Raw genomic sequence first — 25,179 nt, 5'->3', positions numbered from 1 at the left:
AGCTAGAGCAATGAGCAGGCCTGGCAGGTGAAGGGGTGTGCAGTGAGCAAGTCAGTGTGGCTCTGATTTGGGTGTAGAGGGGAACACCAGGGCAAAGACTGGGGGAAGGCTGAGCCATGTGACCAAAGACCCAGTAGACCGTGGGATGGCAAGGAGCTGACTTTTATTGGGCACCTTCAATATTGTTTTCCTAATAAGGAAACTGAGACTCAAGAGAACTAGACTAGCTTGCCCAACTTGTACAGGATTAAACCTCAAGTCTGTCTGGCTTCAAAGCCTTTGCTTTTCTTTCCTGCATTGTGCTGATGATGAACCTGGACATAATGCTATTGGTTAATGATTTTCAGACAATTTGCAAATACAATGTTAACCCCAAACTCTGATGTATAGTGTTACCTGAACAGATCTGGTTAATATCTTCACAGTGCCATGTACATTTGCTATAAGTAAAAAGCTGACATCAGAACATTACTGTTAACGAAAATGCATACTGTATTTGGATTTCACCAGTTTTTGCACTATTGCCTTCTTTCTGTACCAGGGTCCAGTCCAGGGTACCACATTGCATTTAGTTGCGATAACTTTCTTTTGACAAACACTAACACATGAAGTCAGGAGTTGTGCTACATCCTCAGATATTCAGTTTTGTGATTCACAATCAGATACTGCCTTGTACACTTAGAAGAAATCCTAACTAGCAGGGTGAGCAGCCTGCTACCAAATACAGTTGGTATAATTATCTGATAATGCAGCACAAAGAAGAATTCAAGAATTCACCACAAAAAACTCGATTTGGCCTGTCTTACTCAGCTTGGGCTGGCATACCAAAATATCAAAGAGGGGACTTAAACAACTCACATTTATTTTTTCATAGCTCCAGATGCTAGAAGTCCCAGAAGAAGATGTCAGCCAATTTGGTTCCTACTGAGGACTCTTCCTGGCTTATAGTGTTACCTGAACACTATTTTCACAGGCAGCTAGTACTTTAAGTATAAGATAAGCTGAACAGATCTGGTTGTATTTATTAACATAAATTTCTTCCATATTTAAATGTATGGCACTTAGGAAACATACTAATAAAAACAGTGGCTTTCTTTTTAATAAACTCTTTTATTTTGAAATAATTTTAGATTTACAATGAAGTTGCAATGACATTACAGAGGGGGTCCATGCTCAGTGGCGTTTTGTGTATGTGCAGGGTAGAGGGGTGTTTATCTCTTTCTATAGGATCAGGGACCCACCCTTATGACCTTATTTAACCTTGATTACCTCCTAAAGACCTCACGTCCAAATACAGTCAAATTGAGGGTTAGGGCTTCAACATGAAATTTGGGATGGGAGACAATTCAGTCCATAGCATAGTCCAAAGGCTGAAATTATGTAAAATCTTTACAATTCAATCATGGCACAATATGGTACTGAAACTTAATCCATTTTGTTCAATATGTTTATGCAGGTAAAAATGTATTACTTTGTAAAACACTTGATATGTACAAGAAAAAAATTTAATTACATTTTAATATTCATTAAATAAGTTAAAGAAAATATAGTGTTATTTGAACATATGGTATAAAAGTAATGATAAGAAAAAATTTCAAAAGTGGTTATCTTATAAAAGCTGTTACCAGACATTTGCAGGTGGTCATTAGATTGTACATAGGTGTTAGGAAGATACAGCATCCCTTAGGACAATTAGTTGTTACTGGTATGGGCTGTGAGTTCTAGAATTTACTTTTCCATACCAAGGTTATTTACTGTACTGAAATGGTACAAGTACAGACACTTCACACAGAATAAGAAAACACTGGGGTTTGTTTTGCCTTTGCTGACATAGAAACTTAACTAGCTAATTTTATATCAACTAGTGCATAGTTGCTCCTCTTACCTGTCACTCCAGTTACTTCACACAGAGTAGCATGTTACCTGTACTTGGCTGCAAATCAAGTAGGTATGCAGTGTGTTGAACAAATGGCTATTGATGCTCTGTTTTTAGTTTGGGTGGTGGGGTGAATGGTACTGCCATTAATCCAGAAAACTGAGAAAAGGAATAGATTCAAAGGAAGGAGGGAGAGAGTTTGAAATATCTCTAGGAAATCTGGGTAGAGATATTCAAATCATCTCTGGAATTTTAGAGAAAACAAGTAATATTCTAGAATAGCCATCATTTAAAAGTAAATTGAAAAGATATTTTTTAATTAAAGAGAGCATACCATTGTATCAGTTACAGGATAGAAAGATCAGTAAAATTAAGAAATAATTTGGGCTTAAAACACTGCAAAATGAGTGACTAGTAGACTACAATGTTCATGTAGGAAACCTGTATTTAAGAACCTTTCAGTATAAGCCAGTCAAAGAAAGACAAGTATCACATGATCTCACTTATACGTGGAATCAGATGAATAAAATACACTGACGAACAAAATAGAAAAAGAAAAGAGAACCTTTCAGGGATATTTCATTGGAATATGTATTAATGTTCCAACATGTGATTTGATCAGTTGTGTTATTTTCAATTACTAAAGCATTGATTCAGCAATTTTACTTGGATGAAATTCTGTTATACTTAGTCCTTAGATTCTTTTTATTGTCCCCAGCTTTATTGAAGAATCATTGACAAATGTAATTGTATGTATTTAAAGTGTATAGTGTTACATGGATGGAGATGGAGAGCATTATGCTAAGTGAAATAAGCCAGTCAGAGAAAGATAAATATCACATGATCTCACTCATTTGTGGAATATAATGAATAACATAAACTGATGAACAAAAATAGATCCAGAGACAGAGAAACATCAATCAGAACGTCAAACCTCAGGGAAGGTAAGGGACAATGGGGGTAAGGGGGAGAGATCAACCAAAGGACTTATATGCATGCATATAAGCCTAATCAATGGACACAGACGACAGGGGGGTGGGGGCATGAATGGGAGGTGGGGAGTAATGGGGAAAAAGGACACATATGTAGTACCTTAATCAATAAAGAAATTAAAAAAATAAAGTGTATAGTGTTATGATTTCATATACATATACATTGTGAAATGATTGCCAAAGTCAAGATAATTAAGACATTTATCAACTCATGTAATTAACTCTTTTTTGGGTGTATGGTGAGAGGACACTTAAGATCTCTCTCAAAAAAAATCTGCTCTCATCAAATTTCAAGTATACAGTATCTTATCAGTAACTGTAGTCACCAGGCTGTACCTTAGATCCTCAGAATGTATTCACCTTATAACTAAAAGTATGTAACCTTTGACCAACATCTCTCTATTCGCATCTTACCCACCAACCCCCCACCTCCAGCCCCTGGCAACCACCATTCTACTCTCTGTTTCTATGAATAGGCTTTTTTTTCCCCAAAGATTTAACATATATATGATACCATACACTACTTGTATTTCTCTGTCTGGCTTATTTCATTTAGCATTATGTCCTCCAAGTTCATCCATGTTGTCACAAATGGCAGGATTTCCTTCCAACAGCCAAATAATATTCCTCTGTGTGTGTGTCACATATTTTAGCCATTCATTTGAGATATAGACACAGACACACACACACACACACATGCACATATATATGTATATCACATATTTTAATCTATTCATTCATCAGTGGACACTGGGTTGTTTCCATGTCTTGGCTATTGTGAATAATACTGTCATGAACATGTGCCGGGGCTGACCAGCAGACCCTGAGCGACGGATGAACAGATTGCTCTGATGCACGTTTCTGTGAAAAAAGAGGGCTAAGGGACTACTTGGCTGTCGCCACCAAGTAGCCCTGTTCGCCTGCCTCCTTTGGCTTTTATTGTCATAACAGCTTGAACTAAAATTAACCTCTAGATACAATCACCAAGGTAAGCATTCTTGAGAAAGCACATTCTTCTACAAGGTCGGGTCTAAAGACTAAACAGATCCCTTAGTAAAACACCCGGGGGATCAGACTTGTTTGGAAAAGTCAAGGTAGGGGCTGCCGCCTTCGGCAAGGTCCCCCCAGAGGCCCCCAACCTTTCTGAGAATCCTCCTTACAGACATTCCAACCAAGTCCTGTACTTCTCCACAAACATGGGAGTGCAGATATCTCTTAGAAGTAATAGTAAGTCACCATGGTTCCCTTCTCTTCTAATATATACCTAAAAGTGAGATTGCTGGATCATATGGTAGTTCTATTTTTAATTTTTTGAGGAACCTTCATACTGTTTTCCATAGTAGCTGTACCAATTTACATTCCCATCAACAATGTACAAGGGTTTCCTTTCCTCTACATCTTTGCCAACATTTGTTATCTTTGTCTTTTTTGTAATAGCTATCATGTGAGGTGATAAAGAAATAAAGACAGCAATCCTACTTACAATAACATCAAAAACAATAAAATACTTAGGAATAAATTTAACTAAGGAGATGAAAGACCTATACACTGAAAACTGTAAGACTAATTTTTTACAAGGGTGACAAGAACACACAATGGGGAAAGGATAGTCTCTTTCAATAAAAGTTGGGATAATTGCATAGCCTCATGCAAAAGACCCCTACACCACTATGCATAAAAAACAAACTCAAAATGAATTGAAGACTTAAAGAGTAAGACCTTGGGTTTTTAAGTATATAGTTCAACTGGAATAGTTATATCCTAAAGTACAGGTCATTCTTGAGTCTAAAGCTTCAGTTTTAATATATGGTAAAATGTAGATGTTTTTCATTGCTCTAATGTATTTTTCCCTGCTACCAATTCTTCTTACCTTTCATTTCACATTCCTATTTGACTTTAGAAGCTCATGGAAAAGTATCAGATAGTGTGGTTTTTCTGATAGTCTTTGGGGAAAAGAGCTGCCTCCTTCTTCAGCTCTATCTGGAAGCTCAAACTGTTCATCAAAACTCTGCTGTCTGGGATATTTCTAAGGCTGTGTAAACTCCTGTGGATTGGAGAAAGGTGCTCACGGGTCTATTCTCTATTTGCAGGTGATCCCCATGCTTCCCAGGGCATTGTGTGAGGAACTCTGCAGCCTCAATCCCATGACCGACAAACTGACCTTCTCTGTGATCTGGACGCTGACTTCGGAGGGCAAGGTAACAACTTAGACTTGTGTCCATTCTACTCAGTGAGTCCCTGTTAAGTCCCTACTGTATGCCTCGTACTAGGCTGGAGTCCCACGGTGGTAGATGATGATGATATAGGAACAGCCACCATAGAGAACATATAAGAGCTGCTGCCTCTGAAAAGCTGTCAGTCTATTGGTTTGTTTGTTTATTTATTTACTTTCTTTCCTTCCTCACCTGCAAATGAACACACAAGAGTAATGGCTGCTTCCTACATAATAACCAGAATGAGATTTGAAGACAAATCTGACTGAGTTGTCCCTTGTTTAGAATCCTCCTGTGGCTTCCCATTCTTTCCCATTGCAAGACCTCCAGGGTCTCCCACTCCTGTTGACTCATTTTCATCAGACAGCAGTGGCCTAGTGTGGGGCCACAGCAGACCCACCCAGCAGAGCAAGGAGTCCCCCACCATCTCTGCAGATTACAAAACAAAACACAACATCGATCCAGAGCCCAAGGCCAGAAGCACAGGGAGGTGTGTCCCTAAGCCAAGACCATTGGAAGGTCGGTTGGACAGGATGTGCAGGGAGATGCTAAAGAGCCCTGTCTGCTGTCGTCTGATTTGATGGAGACTCTCCCTATCTCTCCAGGTTACCTGGAAAACAGGTGGGTGAGACCTTGGCAGTTTTCAAAGGTTTGGGGCTGTTCCTGGGAAATGTTGCCCAATACCTGCCCTGCCACTTCCAGGATTTCTTTATCTACAAGAACTTCTGTCCCACTCACTGGGCTTTGTGAGGGGGAAAAGGAGCAAAGAGATTGCCCACAGAAGTCGGTTAAAAAATTCTAGTGAAACTCCTTCACCCAAAGTCCTATGTGGTTGGAGGTCTCTGATGTATCATTGCCAAATATGTTCCCTCATACAGTGGGCTCCTTTTGCGTTTTGTTGATGGTTTCTTTTGCTGTGCAGAAGAGACTGTCTTGACTCCATTGTATGCTCTTGCCTCCTTTGTCAAATATTAATTGAGCATAATGGCTTGGGTTGATTTCTGGGGTCTCTGTTCTGTTCCATTGGTCTATATGCCTGCTCTTGTGCCAGTACCAAGCTGTTTTGATTATGGTGGCTTTGTAGTATAACTTGAAATCTGGTATTGTGATTCCTCCAACTTTGTTTTTCTCAAGATTGCTGCAGCTATTCGGGGTCTTTTTTATTCCATTTAATTTTCAGAGTATTTGTTCTAGCTCTGTGAAGTATGCTGTTGGTATTTTAATAGGGATTGCATTCAATCTGTAGATTGTCTTGGGTAGTATGGACATTTTAATGATATTGATTCTACCAATCCATGAATACAGTATATTCTTCCACTTGTTTATATCTTCTTCTATCTTTTTTTTTTCCAACATCCTGTCGTTTTCTGAGAACAGGTCTTTTGCCTCCTTGGTTAAGTTTATTCCTAAGTATCTTAATTTTTTTGTTGCAATGGTAAATGGGACTTTTTTTTTTAGTTTCTCTGAGAATTCATTATTGGTGTATAAAAAAGCCATTGATTTTTGGGTGTTGATTTTGTATCCTCCTACATTGCCAAATTCATTTATTAAATATAATAGTTTTTTTTGTGGAGTTTTTACGGTTTTGTATGTACAATATCATATCATTTGCGAATAATGAGAGTTTTACTTCCTCCTTTCCAATTTGGATGTCTTTTACTTCTTCTTCTTGTTTGATCGCTGTGGCTAGGACTTCCAGTACTATGTTGAATAATAGGGGTGAAAGTGGACATCCCTGTCTTGTTCCTTTTCTTAGGGGAAACTGTTTTAGTTTTTGCCTGTTGAGTATGCTGTTCACTGTAGGTTTGTCATATATGGCCTTTATCATGTTGAGATATGCTCCCTCTATTCACACTTCGCTGAGGGTTTTATCCAAAATGGGTGTTGGGCCCTAGCCAGTTTGGCTCAGTGGATAAGGCGTTGGCCTGTGGACTGAAGGGTCCCGGGTTTGATTCCAGTCAAGGACACATACCCGGGTTTGGGGGCTTGATCGCCAGTAAGGGGCGTGCAGGAGGAGGCAATCAATGATTCTCCCTTATCATTGATGTTTCTATCTCTCATTCCCTCTCTCTTCCTCTCTGAAATCAATTAAAAAAATGTGTGTGTGTGTGTGTGTGTGTGTGTGTGTGTATTAAATGGGTGTTGGATTTTGTCAAATGCTTTTTTCTGCGTCTATTGATAAAATCATGTGATTTTTTTCTTTTATTAAGGTATTATATGTGTACATATCTTACCATTGCCCCCCCACCCCACTCCCATACATGCCCTCACCCCCCCAATGTTTTGCATCCATTGGTTATGCTTATATGCATGCATACAAGTCCTTCGGTTGATCTCTTATCTCCCCCACCTCTCCCTAACCTTCCCACTGTAATTTGACAGCCTGTTTGATGCTTTACTGCCTCTGTATCTATCTTTTTGTTCATCAGATTATAATGTTCTTTATTATCCACAAATGAGTGAGATCATGTGGTATTTTCCTTTCATTGACTGGCTTATTTCACTTAGCATAATGTTCTCCAATTCCATCCAGGTTGCTGCAAATGGTAAGAATTCCTTCTTTTTTATGGCAGCATAGTATTCCATTGTGTAGATATACCATAGTTTTCTGATCCAGTCATCTGCTGATGGGCACCTAGACTGTTTTCAAATCTTAGCTATTGTAAATTGTGCTGCTATGAGCATAGGGGTGCATATATCCTTTCTGATTGGTGTTTCTAGTTTCTTAGGATATTTTCCTAGAAGTGGGATTACTGGATCAAATGGGAGTTCCATTTTTAGTTTTTTTAAGGAAACTCCATACTGTTCTCCACAGTGTCTGCACCCACCAGCATTCCCACCAGTCTGCATTCCCACCAGCAGTGCACAAGGGTTCCTTTTTCTCCGCATCCTTGCCAATACTTGTTGTTTGTTGATTTGTTGATGATAGCCATTCTGACAGGTGTGAGATGGTACCTCATTGTCGTTTTGATTTGCATCTCTCAGATAATTAGTGACTTTGAGCATGTTTTCATGTGTCTCTTGGCCTTCCTTCTGTCTTCTTTTGAAAAGATTCTATTTTGGTCCGTTGCCCATTTTTTTATTGGATCATTTATCTTCCTTTTATTAAGTTGTATAAGCTGCCTGTAGATGTTGGAGATTAAACCTTTATCAGTGATTACATTTGCTAATACAGTGGGCTTTCTTGTTTTGTTGATGGTTTCTTTCACTGTGAAAAAGCTTTTTATTTTGATGTAGTCTCATTTGTTTATTTTCTCTTTAGCTCCCATTGCCCTAGGAGCAGTACCAGTGAAGAAGTTCTTTCGGTATACGTCTGAGATTTTGCTGCCTGTGGATTCCTCTAGTATTTTTATGGTTTCCCATCTTATGTTTAAGTCCTGTATCCATTTTGAGTTTATTTTTGTATATGGTGTAAGTTGGTGATCTAGTTTCATTTTTTTGCATGTTTCTGTCCAATTTTCCCAACACCATTTATTGACTCCATTGAATGTTCATGCCTCCTTTGTCAAATATTAATTGAGCATAGTGGTTTGGGTTGATACCTGGATTCTCTATTCTATTCCATTGATCTATATGTCTGTTCTTGTGCCAGTACCAGGCTGTTTTGAGAACAGTGGCTTTGTAATACAGCTTGAAATCTGGTATTGAGATCCCTCCTACTTTATTCTTCTTTCTCAGGATTGCTGTGGCTATTCGGGGTCTTTTTTTATTCCAGATTAATTTTTGGAGAGTTCTTTCTAGGTCTGTGAAATATGCCGTTGGTATTTTATTTTTATTTTTTAAAATATATTTTATTGATTTTTTACAGAGAGGAAGGGAGAGGGATAGGAAGTTAGAAACATAGATGAGAGAGAAACATCACTCAGCTGCCTCTTGCACACCCCCTACTGGGGATGTACCCGCAACCAAGGTACATGCCCTTAACCGGAATCAAACCTGGGACCCTTGAGTCCGCAGGCCGCTGCTCTAGCCACTGAGCCAAACCGGTTAGGGCATGCCGTTGGTATTTTAATGGGGAGTGCATTGAATCTATAGATTGCTTTGGGTAGTATGGACATTTTAATTATGTTGATTCTACCAATCCGTAAACATGGTATGTTCTTTCATCTGTTTACGTCTTCTTCTATCTCTTTTTTCAGTGTCCTGTAGTTTTCTGCGTATAGGTCTTTTACCTCCTTAGTTAAGTTTATTCCTAGTTATCTTAATTTTTTTGGTGCGATGGTAAATGGGATTGCTTTTTTAGTCTCTCTTTCTGTAAGTTCACTATTGGTGTATAGAAATGCCATAGATTTCTTGGCGTTAATTTTGTATCCTGCTACATTGCCGAATTCATTTATTAAGTCTATTAGTTTTTTGATGGAGTCTTTCGGGTTTTTTATGTACAATATCATGTCATCTGCAAATAAGGACAGCTTTACTTCTTTTCCAATTTGGATGCCTTTTATTTCTTCTTGTCTAATTGCAATGGCTGATACTTCCATTACTATGTCGAACAGGAGTGGTGAGAGTGGGCATCCCTGTCTTGTTCCTGTTCTTAAGGGAAATGGTTTTAGTTTTTGCCCACTGAGTACGATGTTAGCTGTGGCTTTATCATATATGGCTTTTATTTTGTTGAGGTATGATCCTTCTATTTCCACCTTGTTGAGAGTTTTTATCAAGAAAGGGTGTTGGATTTTGTCAAATGCTTTTTCTGCATCAATTGATGTGACTATGTGATTTTTATCTCTCAATTTGTTTATGTGATATATCACGTTTATTGATTTGTGGATATTGTACCATCCTTGCATTCCTGGGATAAATCCTACTTGGTCATGGTGTATGATCTTTCTGATGTACTGCTGGATCCGATTTGCTAGAATTTTGTTGAGGATTTTGGCATCTGTGTTCATGAGGGATATTGGCCTGTAATTCTCTTTCATTGTGTTGTCTTTATCTGGTTTTGGTATTAGGGTGATGCTGGCTTCATAGAAGGAACTTGGAAGTGTTCCTTCCTCTTGAATTTTTGGAATAGTCTGAGGAGGATAGGTTTTAGTTCTTCCTTGAATGTTTGCTAAAACTCCCCTGTGAAGCCATCTGGCCCCAGGCTTTTGTTTGCTGGAAGCGTTTTGATGACTGTTTCAATTTCTTCCATAGTTATTGGCCTATTGAGCTGTTTAGATTCTTCCTGATTGAGTTTTGGAAGGTTATATTTTTCTAGGAATATGTCCATTTCCTCCAGGTTGTCCAGTTTGTTGGAATAAAGTTGTTCGTAGTATTTTTTAACAATCCTTTGTATTTCGGCAGGGTCTGTTATTTCACCTCTTTCATTTCTGATTTTGTTTATTTGAGTCCTCTCTCTTTGCTTCTTGGTGAGCCTGGCTAGAGGTTCATCAATCTTGTTTATCCTTTCAAAGAACCAGCTCTTGGTTTTGTTGATCTTTTGTATTGTTTCTTTGGTCTCTATGTCGTTTATCTCCGCTCTGATCTTTATTATTTCCTTCCTTCTGCTGCGTACACTGGGCTTTTCTTGTTGCTCTTTTTCTAACTCTTTGAGTTGTAGGGTTAGGTAATTTATTACCATTGTTTCTTTTTTTTTTTTTTTTTTGCAGTAGACTTGTAGAGCTATGAACTTCCCTCTCAATACTGCTTTCGCTGTGTCCCATAGATTTTGGATTGTTGTGTTTTCATTGTCGTTTGTTGCCATGATGTTTTTTATTTCTTCCTTGATCTCTCTGGTAACCCAGTCATTGTTTATAGCATGCTGTTTAGTCTCCATGTGTTTGATTTCTTTGGATTGTTTTTATTGTAGTTGGTTTCCAGTTTTATGCCACTGTGATCTGAGAAGATGCTTGATATGATTTCTATCTTCTTGAATTTGAAGAGATTTTGCCTATGCCCCAACATATGGTCTATCTTTGAAAACGATCCATGTGCACTTGAGAACAATGTATATTCCGTGGCTTTGGGGTGAAATGTTCTGAAGATGTCAATTAATTCCATCTGGTCTAGTAAGTCATTTAGGATTGATGTTTCTTTGCTGATTTTTTGTTTGGAGGATTTGTCCAATGGTGATAGTGGGGTATTAAAGTCTCCTACTATGATTGTATTGCTGTTAATCTCTCCCTTGACATCCTCCAGGAGTTTTTTTTATGTATTTGGGTGCTTCTGTATTGGGTGCGTATATGTTACCAGAGTTATTTCTTCTTGTTGGATTGCTCCCTTTAGTATTATGAAGTGGCCTTCCTTATCTCTTGTTATGTCCTTCACTTTGAGATCTAATTTGTCAGATATAAGTATTGCTACCCCAGCTTTTTTTCATTTCCATTTGCCTGGAAAACCTTTTTCCATCCCTTCACCCTCAGTCTGTGTGCGTCTTTTTTTCTGAGGTGGGTTTCTTGTAGACAGCAGATATATGGGTCTTGTTTTCTTATCCAATCCGTTACCCTGTGTCTTTTGATTGGGGCATTTAATCCATTTACATTTAAAGTTATTATTGCCCTGACCAGTTTGGCTCAGTGGATGGAGCGTCGGCCTGCAGACTCAAGGGTCCCAGGTTCGATTCCGGTCAGGGGCATGTACCTTGGTTGCGGGCACATCCCCAATAGGGGACATGCAGGAGGCAGCTGATCGATGTTTCTCTCTCTCATCGATGTTTCTAACTCTCTATCCCTCTCCCTTCCTCTCTGTAAAAAATCAATGAAATATATTTTTAAAAAATAAATAAATAAAGTTATTATTGATAGGTACTTATTTGTCGCCATTTTTATTCTTTACCCTTGTGTTCCTTCTTCGCTTCCTATTTCTTTTTTTTTTTTTTACAGCAGACCCTTTAGCATTTCTTGCATTGCTGGTCTGTTGGTAATAAATTCCCTTAGTCCTTTTTTGTCTGTGAAGCTCCTGATTTCACCTTCAATTTTGATTGATAGCCATGCTGGGTACAGTGTTCTTGGATTCAGACCCTTCCTTTGCATGACTTTGTATATTTCATTCAATTCTCTTCTGGCCTGATGAGTTTCTGTTGAAAAATCAGTTGCTAGTCTGATGGGGGTTCCTTTGTATGTAACTTTCTGTCTCTCTCTGGCCGCTTTTAAGATTCTTACTTTGTCGTTGGTGTTTGCCAGTTTAATTATAATGTACCTTGGCTTTGGTCTTTTGGGGTTCATTTTGTTTGGGACTCTCTGAGCTTCTTGGATTTGTGTGGGGTTTTTCTTCCCTATATCGGGGAAGTTTTCTGTCATTATTTCTTCAAACAGGTTTTCTATTCCTTGTTCAGTTTCCTCTCCTTCTGGAACCCCTATAATGAGGATATTGTTTTGTTTCGTGTTGTCCCAAAGTTCCCTTAGGCTCTCCTCCTGCTTTTTAATTGTTTTTTCTAGACTCTGCTCTACTTGGTTATTTTTTCCCATCTTGTCTTCTAGCTCATTGATGTGGTCCCCTCTTCTTCTAGTCTACTCTTGTTGCATTCTATTGAGTTCTTTACAGCAGCGATGCCATTTTTCATTTCTTCTTGGTTCTTCTTCATTTCCTCTTGGTTCTTACTCATATTGTCGAATTTGTCTTCCATTCTTTTCAGCCACCTTATGACCATTTCTCTGAATTCTTTCTCTGATAGGTTGCTTGCCTCTATTTCGTTTACTACCTTTTCTGGTGATGCCTGCTTTTCTTTCATATGTGGGCTGTTTCTTTGTCTCTCATGGTCTCTCTTCTCCGGATGTCTGGTTATGTAGTTCTCTCTCTCCTTATCCTAGCCGAAATCTGACCCTTCCGTGGTGGAGTGCAGAGCTCCCCCGAATCCGTGTGTTTGCGCCAATTGGGGACTGGTGCGCTGGGGCTCGCAGCTGTTCGGTGGCTGCTGCAGCCATAGATTTTCAGGCTTCCAATAAGATCCACTCTCTCCTTCAAGATGGCGCGGTCTCTGCATCTGAGCGCATAGCTCTGGGAGGGACCCAGCAGCAGTGGGGGCTGCCCAGTCAGGGGAACCCCATCCAGCAGTCCCCCACCTTCTCCTGGAGTCTACCTGTCCCCTAACTTGCCAACAAACACTCCCCATGCGACCCTCAGCTGCTCTTTCTTTCCACTCTGGGACAAGGCTCAGAACACATCTGTCTATTCCACCGCCTTTTTCTGAATCCAAAATCATGTGATTTTTGTCTTTCAGTTTGTTCATGTGATGTATCACGTTTATTGATTTGCAAATATTGTACCAGCCTTGCATCCCTGGAATAAATCCTACTTGGTCATGGTGTATGATCTTTTTAATATATTGCTGGATCCTATTCGCTAATATTTTGTGGAGGATTTTAGCATCTATGTTCATCAGGGATATTGGTTTGTAATTCTCTTTCTTTGTAGTGTCCTTATCTGGTTTTGGAATTAGGATAATGCTGGCCTCATTAAAAGAGCATAGAAGTGTTTCTTCATCTTGGATTTTTTGGAATAGTTTGAGGAGTATAGGTGTTAGTTCTTCTTTGAATGTTTGGTAAAACTCCCCTGTGAAGCTGTATAGACCTGGACTTTTGTTTACTGGGAGTTGTTTTTTTTTTACTATTGCCTCTATTTCATCATTTGTTATTGGCCTATTCAGGTTTTCTCCTTCCTGATTCAGTTTTGGAAGATTGTATTTTTCTAGGAATTTGTCCATTTCATCCTCATTGTCCAGCTTGTTGGCTTATAGTTGTTCATAGTATTTTCTTACAATTCTTTGTATTTCTGTGGTGTCAGTGGTTACTTCTCCACTTTTGTTTCTGATTTTATTTGTTTGGGTCCTCTCTCTTTGTTTCCTTATGAGTCTGGCTAATGGTTCATCAATCTTGTTTATCCTTTCAAAGAACTAGCTCTTGATTTCATTGAATTTTTATATTGTTTTTTTAGTCTCTATGACATTTATTTCTGCTCTAGTCTTTATTATTTCTTTCCTTCTACTGACTCTGGGCTTTTCTTGTTGTTCTCTTTATAGTTCTTTAAATTGTAGGGTTAAATAGTTTATTGTTGATTTTTTTCTTGTTTTTTGAGGTAGGCTTATAGTGCTGTGAACTTCCCTCTCGAGTGCTTTTGCTGTGTTCCAGATATTTTGGATTGTTGTGTGTCCATTTTTATTTATTCCCAGGAAGTTTTTTTATTTCTTTCTTGATCTCATTGGTAACCCATTCATTGTTTAATAACATGCTATTTATCCTCCATTTGTTTGAATGTTTTGGGGCATTTTACTGTAGTTGATTTCTAATTTCATTCCACTGTTATCTGAGAATATGCTTGATATGATTTCAGTCTTCTTGAACTTATAGAGACTTGTTTTGTGTCCTAACATGTGATCTATCTTTGTGAATGATCCATGTGCACTTGAGAAGTATGCATATTCTGCTGCATTGGAGTGAAATGTTCTATAAATGTCAATTAAATCCATCTGATCCAGTGTGTCCTTTAAAGTCACTGTTTCCTTGTTAATTTTTTGTCTGGAAGATCTATCCAGTGAAGTCAGTGAATTGTTAAAGTCCCCTACTATGATTGTACTGTTGTCAATCTCTCCTTTAAAGTCCTCTAGCAGTGTTTTTATATATTTAGGTGCTCCTATATTGGGTGCATATATGTTTACGAGGGTTATATCCTCTTGTTTGATTGATCCTTTTAATATTATGTAATGACCTTTGTTGTCTCTTGTGATGGCCTTCATTTTTTAAAATTAATCTTTATTGTTAAGATTATTACAGATGTCCCTCTTTTTTCCTCCCACAGCACCCCTCCACCCGGTTCCCACACCACTCCAGGCCCTCGCCACCCTATTGTCTGTGTCCATAGGTAATGCATACATGCATATAAGATCTTTGTCTAATCTCTCCTTCCCCCCCACCCTCTTCCCTTTGAGAATCGTCAGTCTGTTCCATTTCCATGCCCCTGATTTTATTCCATTCACCAGTTTATTCTGTTCATCAGATTTTCTATTCATTTGATTTTTAGATTCACTTGTTGATAGATAGGTATTTTTTGTCAATTTGTTGTTCATATTTTTTAGCTTTTTCTTGTCTGTGAAGCTCTTTACCTGACGTTCAATTCTAAATGATAGCTTTGCTGGGTAGAGTATTCTTGGTTGTAGTTTCTTGCTATTCATCACTTTGAACATTTCTTGCCACTCCCGTCTGGCCTGCATAGTTTCTGTTGAGAAATCAGCTGACCGTCATATGGGCACTCCCTTATAGGTAACTAACTTTTTCTCTTGCTGCTTTTAAGATTTTCTCTTTGTCTTTTGCCCTTGGCATTTTAATTATGATGTGTCTTGGTGTGGTCCTCTTTGGATTCCTCTTGTTTGGGGTTCTCTGTACTTCCTAGACTTGTAAGTATATTTCTTTCACCAGGTAGGGAAAGTTTTCTGTCATTATTTCTTCAAGTAGGTTTTCATTATCTTGCTCTCTCTCTTCTTCTGGCACCCCCATTATTCTGATGTTGGTACGCTTGAAGTTGTCCCAGAGGCTCCTTACACTATCTTCATATTTTTGGATTCTTTTTTCTTTTTGCTCTTCAGGTTAGGTGTTTTTTGCTTATTCAAATCATTGATTTGATTCTTGGGATTCTCTAATCTACTGTTGAATCTCTGTATATTATTCTTTATTTCAGTCAGCATATGCTTAATTTCTGACTGGTCCTTTTCCCTTTTTTTTTTTTTTTTTGGCATTCTCACAGATCCTTGAAAGTCTCACTAAGTTCCTCAGAGGTTTCTAGAAGATTCTTGAGAGTTTGCTTTCTTCCATTTCTTTCATTTGTGACATAGTTCTTTGTCTCCACATTTTGGCTGCTTCCCTGTGTTTGTTTCTATGTATTGGGTAGCTGCTAAGTCTTGAGTTGATAGAGTGGCCTGTGTAGTAAGTGTACTATAGGGTCCAGTGGCTCAGCCTCCCCAGTCACCTGAGGTGGACACTCTTGGTACACCCCTTTGTGGGTTGTGTGCACAGTTTTGTTGTAGTTGAGCCTTGATTGCTGTTGGTGTCACTGGGAGGAATTGACCTTCAGGCCAATTGGTTGTGCGAGACCAGCCATGACTACAGTGGGAGAGCTGCTGTGCAGGAGATACTCTTATGGAGGAGGACTTGCTTCAGTGGAGCTTTGGTGCTCACTGAGTCTAACCCCTTGAGTGTGTCGCTTATGGATGTGACAAGTTATAATCTGGTATGGTCTCACACTGACCACTGGGTACACTGGCTCTTGGGTCTTCAGGGAGGTGCAAAGTCAGCCACTGCCTGGGGCCATCCAGCAGTAGCTACAGAGAGATCTGCAAATTCTTCCTCTTTGTATCAGGTTTGGCAGTGCCCAGAGGAGGCCCAGCTGTGAAGCAAGGCAGGCTGGTGCTGGTGCTGGGTCTTGGACCTTTTATTTATAGGTTTGAGGCTCCCTGACCTAGCTGTAGCTTGTTTGACTGGTTTTTAGCCTGAGAAAGGAAAGACCATTCATATGCAAAAGCCGCTGTGTACAGTTTGGGTGGAGTTGTAAATTGGATGAGTCAGGGTCTCAGGGAATCACTAGGGTAGAGCAAACAGCAATGGCTTCCAGTCAGCCATGCAGAGGGCGGGTGCATCACGGGAACAATGACCGCTGGGAGCACCTCTGTCTGGAAGAAAGCCACCCCCAAGTTCCTGCCCCAATGCTAGACAGTCCAGTTTCTCACTGTATGTGTCTAGGTCCCCCAGAGCCTCTCCTGACACTGGAGCTCAGAGGAAGTGGGAGCCTGTAAATTCAGTTCATGGTGCTGTCCTTTTAAGAGAAGCAGCTGGGTTTCCAACAGCCTTTGTGTCACTCAGCCCCAATCCGCACTGGTTTTTATAGCCCACGGTTCTTACAGCCCAAAGGGACTTCTTTCCCCAGCTCTGGGACCCTGGGTTGGGGGTCTGGTATGGGGCTGGGATCCCTCACTCCTCCAGGTGGCCTCTGCAGAGGCGATCTCCCTCCGATTAAAGAAGTGGAACACCCAGTCCATTCCACGCTCCCGCACCTCCTACCAATCTCAATGTGCTTTCTTCTTTACCCTCTAGTTATAGTACTTCCACTCAGCCAGCTTTCTCACGGTTCTGGATGATAGTTGTTCTGTATTTTGGTTGTAATATTGATGTGGTTGTGGGAGGCAGCAAGTATAGGTGTTTACCTATGCCGCCATCTGGGTTCTTTGATGGCCTTCATTTTGAAGTCTGTTTTGTTGGATATGAGTATTGCTACTTAAGCTATTTTTTCTTTTCCATTTGCATGGAAAATTTTTTTCCATCCCTTCACTCTCATCCTGTCTTTTGTTCTGAGGTGGGTCTTTTATAGACAGCATATATATTGCATCATGTTTTTGTGTCCATTTACCTACCCTATGTCTTCTTTTTTTTTTTGAGGTTTTTTTTAATTTAATAAATCTTTATTGTTCAGATTATTACAGTTGTTCCTCTTTTTTACCCCATAGCTCTCCTCCACCCGGTTCCCACCCGACCCTCTGCCCTTACCTCCCCTCCACTGTCCTCATCCATAGGTGTACAATTTTTGTCCAGTCTCTTCCTGCACCCTCCACACCTCTTTCCCCCTGAGAATTTTCAGTCCACTCCATTTCTATGCCCCTGATTCTATTATATTCATCAGTCCATTCTGTTCATCAGATTTTTAATTCACTTGATTTTTAGATTCACTTGTTGATAGATATGTATTTGTTGTTCATAACTTTTATCTTTACCTTTTGCTTCTTCTTCCTCTTCTTAAAGAATACCTTTCAGCATTTCATATAATACTGGTTTGGCGGTGATGAACTCCTTTAGTTTTTTCTTATCTGTGAAGCTCTTTATCTGACCTTCATTTCTGAATGATAGCTTTGCTGGGTAAAGTATTCTTGGTTGTAGGTTCTTGCTATTCATCACTTTGAATATTTCTTGCCACTCCCTTCTGGCCTGCATAGTTTTTGTTGAAAAATCAGCTGACAATCATATGGGTGCTGCCTTGTAGGTAATTAACTGTTTTTCTCTTGCTGCTTTTAATATTCTCACTTTGTCTTTTGCCTGAGGCATTTTAATTATGATGTGTCTTGGTGTGGTCCTCTTTGGATTCCTTTTGTTTGGGGTTCTGTGCGCTTCCTGGACTTGTAAGTCTATTTCTTTCACCAGGTAGGGGAAGTTTTCAGTCATTATTTCTTCAAATAGGTTTTCAGTATCTTGCTCTCTCTCTTCTTCTGGCACCCCCATTATTCTGATGTTGGTACGCTTGACGTTGTCCCAGAGGCTTCTTACATTATCTTCAAATTTTTGGATTCTTTTTTCTTTTTGCTTTTCTGGTTGGGTGTTTTTTCTTCTTTGTATTTCAAATCTTTAACTTGATTCCTGCGTTCCTCTAGTCTGCTGTTGCGTCTCTGTATATTTTTTATTTCAGTCAGTGTATGTTTAATTTCTAGTTGGTCCTTTTTCATATCCTTGAGGGTCTCGCTAAATTTATCGGCCTTTTCTAGGAAATTCTTGAAAAACATTATAAGCATGGTTTTGAATTCTATATCCAGTCGTAAGTTTTCCTCCTGTTCTTTCATTTGTGATCTGTTTCTTTGTCTCCACATTTTTGCTGCTTCCCTGAGTTGGTAGGGTAGCTTTGTGTGCTAGGTGTCCTATATGGCCCAGTGGCTTGGCATCCACAGTTACCTGAGGTGGACACTCTTGGTGCATCTCTTTGTGGATTGTGTGTACAGCCTTGTTGTAGTTAAGTCTTGATTGTTGTTGGTATCTCTGTGAGGAATTGACCTCCAGGCCAATTGCCTGTGAGGATCAGCTGTGTCTACACCAGGAGAACTTCTGTGCTGTAGACAGCCTTATGAGACAAGACTTGCAAAACTGCAAAAGCCTCTGTGCTCAGCTTGGATGGGGCGGAGTCTCAGGGCTGAGCAGACAATCTTGGCTTCCTGTCAGCCCTGCCCTATGAGGCCCCTGGGTCTCAGTGTCCCTCGGTAACCGCTGCAAGCACCTCTAGGAGTAAGCCGCCCTTGAATTTTGCCCGCTGCCAGACAGTCCAGTTTTTCCCCCAATGAATCTGTATTCCCAGATTCTCGCCCAGAACTGGAGTTCAGCACAGTGGGGAGCTTCCGTTTCCCACCCGCTAGAGAAAGCCAGTGGCGCACTCAGCAGTCAGTCCTCTCTTCACGCACTCGTGCATGCGCCTCCAGACCTCTGCCTTTCGTGGCTCCCCTGACTTTCCGCCTGACAGTCCAGATTCCCCCCGTATAAGCCTGGGTCCCCAGGGTTTTGCCAGGAGCTGGGGTTCAGTGCAGTCGGAACTGGGGTTCAGCACAGTCGGGAGCTTTTGTCTCCTTCCCGCTAGAGAAAGCCAGCCAGGCACTCAGCCACCCGCATGCGTGTTTCCATACCTCAGCCTTTTGCAGCTCCTGTGATTCTCCATGTGCTTTCCTCTTTCCTTCTAATTGTAGAATTTTCACTCAGCCAGCTTTCCTGTGGTTCTGGATGATGTTCGTTTTGTCTTTTAGTTGTAGTTTTGAAATTATTGTGCGAGGCAGCAGTTTAGGTGTTTACCTATGCCACCATCTTGGTTTCTCTCCCTATCCTATATCTTTTGACTGGAACATTTAATCCATTTACACTTAAGGTTATTATTGATAGGTATTTGTTTATTGCCATTTTAATTCTGTATGTCTAGGTTTCTCTCTCTATTTCTTCTTATTACAGCATTCCCTTTAACATTTCTTGTAATGCTGGCTTAGTGGTTATGAACTCCTTTAGCCTTTTTTTGTCTGGGATGCTCTTTATTTGACCGTCTATTTTGAATGATACCCTTGCTGGATATAATAATCTTGGTTTCAGATCCTTGTTTTCCATTACCTTGAGTAGTTCATGTCATTCGTTCCTTTCTGGCCAGTAGGGTTTCTGATGAGAAATCAGGTGTCAGCCTCATGGGAACTCCTTTGTAGGTAATAGTTTTCTTTTCTCTTGCTGCCTTTAAGATTCTCTCTTTGTCTTTAATTTTTGGCATTTTAATTATGATGTGTATGGGCGTGGGCCTGTTTGGTTTCTTCTTGCTTGGGGTCTTCTGTGCCTCCTGTACTTGTGTGACTTGTCCCTTTATCAGGTTAGGGGAAGTTTTCTGCCATTATTTCTTCAAACACATTCTCTATCCCTTTCTCCCTTTCTGCCTCTTCTGGCACACCTGCTATTCTAATATTGTTACATTTCACATTGTACCACAGCTCCTGTAAGCTGTCCTGTTTTTTTAATTGTTTTTTTCTTTTTGGTACTCTGAGTGATTTTTTCAACTCTGTTTTCTAATTCACTGATTCAGTCCTCAGCTTCCCCTAATCTGCTGTGTATTCCTCCTAATTGTTCTTTATTTGTGCTATCTCATTCTTTTTTTCTAACTGTTCTTTTTTCATAGTTGCTATATCTTTTCTCATGCTGTTAGCATCTTTACCATCATTATTCTGAAGTTTGTTTCAGATAAATTTCTTATCTCCATTTCATTTTTATCTCTTCTTCTGGAGAATTCTCTTGTTCTTTCATTTGTGGGTTGTTTCTTTGTTTCCTCATTTTGGCACCTGTTTAGGTTTGTGACTATGTATTAGGTAGATCTGCTACATCTCTCAATCTCTAGTGCAGGACAGTGTCAAATATTGTTTCTGACTAATTAGATCAGGCAAAGACTCAAAGTCTCCAGAGACTGCCTCTGGCTGTAGACTGATAGGATTCCTCTTGATCTGCCCTCAGGCAATCACCTACAGGTGTGGCAAGAGTTTTTTGTTTTTTTTCTGCAGGATGGGTTAATTGTTTCTTCCTGGAGGCTAATTGTTATTCTCAGTCTTGTAAGGGGCAAGGTGCTTTCCAATAGAGTGGGTCAGCTGTCTTCTCCCCAGGCAGTCATCTGCTTGAGAATGATTACCTCTGCAGTGTGAAGGAATGGCTCAGCACAAGAAACCAGGGTATCTGCCTTCTGATCCAGAGCCTTCGATCCTGGTGTCTACTCACCCAGCTCCATCCACTCTGCTGTTCCTCTGTCAGAGCACAAGATGGGTGGCTCCACAGGGACTTTTATGCATTGGCCCTTTAAGAGGGTCCTGAATTTCCAGCCATCTCTCTATGGCAGACAGCTACCCCACTGTTTTTCACAGCCAGATATTATATGGATACCCTTCTCAGTTTTGGTGTTCTCTGCTGTGGGGCCCACTTCAGGAATTAGACCCCAGAGTTCTCAGTGGCAACCCCCACAGCTGAGATTTCTCTCCAGAACTTCAGCTGCTGTCTATGGGGGCTTGGCCAGCCCTTTCACGCTTCTGCCCCTCCTACCAGCCTCTATGCAGTCTCCACTTTTCGTTCTCAGGTTATCAGGGTTCTCTCCAGTGTGTCTCCATTGATTATTCAGTAAGTTTTTCTGTATTTTAGTTGTAATTCCAGTTTGAATCTATGTGCATGTCTGTGTAGCATCCATTTACTCCACCACCATTTGTAATCTCCTGCTCTTGTGTTTTTGTTATTAGCCTATGCTGTCCATTTAAAAGGCAAGACAGACCCTAAGCTTTCAGAAATAAGTACTTGTTTTTTATCTATAAGGTGAAGAAAGCAATTGTGTAAGCAAAGTCACTTGGGGAAGCTTAGTTCAATAGATAGGGTGTAAGTGAAGATGAATGTTGATTGGCAGTGGCAGGAGGAGCAGCAGGCCTTGTTGGAAGGATGAGATTCAGGGGAAGGGTGCCGACTTTGAAATCACACTATGGGGAGCCACAAGTGTCAGTCACTAGTGAATTGTAGGTGTAAGGTTCCTCTGAAGTGTCATGAGAAAGGTGACTTTTAGAAAGATTAGTGCTGCATCATTGTGTGAATGCCTGGCAGTTTAAAGATGAATTAGATTTGCACAAGGTCTTTCAATAATCAAGGCAAAGGTGATGAAAGCACAGAGTGAGAACAGAGAAGTGATGAATGTCAGCAAGCATTCCCTAAATAGAGGGAATAAATGAGACAAATAAATGAAAGGTGACTCTAGGAAAAACTAGTTCCCTCCCCCAAACAGAAACAACTGTAAACACTCAAAAATGGGGTAATGATTAAGTAAATTATGGTTCCAACTCAGTGGAATGTTATGCAATTACTAAAATTGTTACAAAGACCATGTAAGAACATGGGAAATGTGTATGCTGTAAAATTAAATGAAAGAAAAAAAGATATTTAATTATAAAGAGGTTCCAAATAAAGATGGAGGATCAAGTACCCACATTTGCTTTCATTCCCTCCCAAAACCTCACTAAAACAACAGTGAAGAGATTTTTTTAAAGACATAAACCCACAAGGACAAAGAGAATGGGAGAGGAGACAACGGCAACAACATTTTGGAAGCTGGGAAGCAGATGGATGAGTGGTAACTGACTTAGCAGTCCTGAGAAAGCTGAATCCTGTGCCAGCAATAGAGAAAGCCAAGAAACAACCCAATTTACACAGCAGAACCCTAAAGAAATTTAGAAACTGACAGCACCAGGTAACTCTGTAAAGTGGGAAAGAGGTGTGTGAAGAGAAGACTAGCTCTATTGATTGAAAGTTTATTTAAAAGATTGCCCTTTCCATAATTTTGAAGAAGACCAGAAATTTACTCCCTGGACAGAATAAAGTAAAGGTTGTTTGAACTAGGGGACACTTGATGGTGTGGTCCCTTAGCAGAGGTTGAGTAAACTCTGTCACACTGAATGTTAAGAGTCCCAGATTTCTTTTCCTAGTCAACCCCAGAATTCCAGTAGCTGAGTCTATACCCTGAATCAGGAGGTGGGAAAAATTTTCCTCTGAGGAATCTGAGTAGTGAAACAGATTTAAAGATAATAACCTCAGGATTGCTGAACCAACAGCCCAGCTGTATCTCTCTATAGTAAAGCTTATAGACAATCATCTCCACTTACACAAGCAGAACATTTTAGGACTTCACAAAAAATCAGCCTTTTAGTATTTCACTTTCATGTATGAAGAGACAACCAAGAGGAAAACCTCTAACATGATATAGGAAAACCAAAGCAAGCAAACAGAAAAATAGCAACTAGAACAAGACAGACTATACAAGGAAATGAAACTATTGTTTACATCCTAAGAGAATTGTTTAAAAGAAAGCATTTATATCACAAGATCTAAATACTTTTTAAAATAAACATTTGGGGGATGGAGGGAATGCTCTTAGAAATTAGAAACATATTAGAAAAAATAAAGACTCAAACTTCTGGTTAAAAGATTAAATTGAGGAATTGTCCCAGAAAGAGAAAGAAAAGGTAAGAAAATTATAGGACCAGTCCAAGATGCCCAACATCTGTTCAATAAATATTCCAGAAATAGAGAACAGAACAAACAAACAACAGAAGGGAAAGAAATAATTCAAGAAAGTGCCCTGACTAGAGGGTTGACTTTTTATACTGAAAGAGCCCACTGTCCAGCACAGTGGTGGAGGCACATCCTCACCAAGCCACATTGTCCTACAATCTCAGATCACTGAGAACACAGAAAGGTCCTTAGGCTTCTAAGAGTTAAAAGAAAAAAAAGTCACACAGAGTCGATCAGAACTCAGACTAACTTAAGGCTTTTCTATTAAAACCCTAGAAACAAGATGACAGTGAAGCAAAGCTTTCTAATTTCTGAAAGACTATGATTTCTACGCTAAAATTTTGTACCCAGTTGAGCTGTGAATAAAATGTGAGAGTAGAAAAGGACATTTTCAGATATGCAAAGTCTCAAACAAAAAAAGTACCTCATATACCCTTTCTCAAGAAGCTACCAGAATATGTGCTTCACCAAAATTAAGGAGTAAATCAGGAAGGAGGAAGACATGGGATTTAAGAAACAAATAAACCAACACAGGAAAGAAGTGAAAAAATCACCTAGATCACAAATAAACAAACTTTCCCCATGAGGACTAAACAGTAAATATTTTTAGCTTTTATAGGCCATTTGGTCTCTGTCGCAACTACTCAACTTTGCCCTTGTAGTAGTAAAAAAACAACAACACAAAAAAACAATATATAAATGAGTGAGCATGGCTGTGTTCCAGTAAAACTTTATTTAAAAAACAGGTGGCAGGCTGGATTTGGCCCACACACCATAACTTGTTGACACCTGACCAAGGTGATGGTGAAGAAAGTTGCTAAGATATAGCTCTACTTGGTGTAGAAGGCTCTAGGAGAGATATCTTTGAGAAAATGAAATAGTTAAGATATATGTATATCTGAATTTCTTGAGAGATGATTTAGACTGGCAGTTATCAAGCTTTTTGGTCTCAGAACCTATTGCATTAAAAAATGATTGAGGATGTCAAAGAGCTTTTATGTAGCTTACCCTATTAGAAATAAAAACTGATTAAATTTTAGACATTCACTTATTTTAATTAAAATAAATCCAATTCATTATATATTGATATAAATAACATTTTGTGAAAAATAACTATTTTCTAAAACAAAATTAGGAGAAAAGCTTTTTTTACATTTTTGGAAATTTCTTTCATGTCTGTCTTAGGCAAGACATTGAACTGGGTTCTCACATGTACTTCTATATTCAATCTATTGGGGTAAGTTCTTTTAGTTGAAGTATGTGAAGAAAATCTGGCTTCAGACAGATATGTAGTTAAAGAAAGGAGTGTCTTAATAGCTTTTTTTCAAATAATTGTGGATATTTGTTTATATTACACAAGAATTTGACAGTAATCTCTTAATGTCAAATGCAATCTAGAATCTGAAGCCATATCTGCTATGGACTGAATTGTGCCTCCCTCCTCCCCAAATTCATATGTTGAAGCCCTAACCCTGAATGTGACTGTATTTGGAGATAAGACCTTTAAGGAGATGATTAAAGTTAAATTAGGTCATGAGAATGGAACCCTGATAAAAATGATAGAATTAGTACCCTTATAAGAAGAAGCCCAAGGGCTTACTCTCTCTCCCTGCCATGTGAGGACATAGTGAGAAGATGACCTTCTGAAAGCTAGGAAGAGAGCTCTCACCAGAAGCCGAATCAGCTGGCACCTTATCTTGGACTTCTAGCATCCAGAAATGAGAGAAATATCTGTGATTAAGCCACCCAGTCTGTGGTATATTGTTATGATAGCCCTAGCAGACTAATACAATATCAATTGATTTTTTTAACTGGGTTATATTATAATCTATTGG

The 25,179-nt window shown here is 39.5% G+C and overlaps 1 protein-coding gene across 2 annotated transcripts in view; it reads left to right on the top strand.

The window, feature by feature from the left end:
* The window catches only part of DIS3L2 (DIS3 like 3'-5' exoribonuclease 2), a 330,696-nt gene that overhangs the window by 226,024 nt on the left and 79,493 nt on the right, over positions 1 to 25,179 (top strand). For both annotated transcript variants that reach the window (XM_028140542.2, XM_054722868.1), the window contains exon 14: positions 4,959 to 5,066. In XM_028140542.2, the coding sequence (XP_027996343.2) occupies positions 4,959 to 5,066 (108 nt within the window). The remainder of the gene's footprint in view (positions 1 to 4,958; positions 5,067 to 25,179) is intronic.

This window comes from Eptesicus fuscus, chromosome 11, assembly GCF_027574615.1.
Source record: "Eptesicus fuscus isolate TK198812 chromosome 11, DD_ASM_mEF_20220401, whole genome shotgun sequence".
Lineage (NCBI taxonomy): Eukaryota > Metazoa > Chordata > Mammalia > Chiroptera > Vespertilionidae > Eptesicus > Eptesicus fuscus.
Note: the sequence above shows the minus strand (reverse complement) of the source record. Positions and strands in the feature narration are given on the sequence as shown.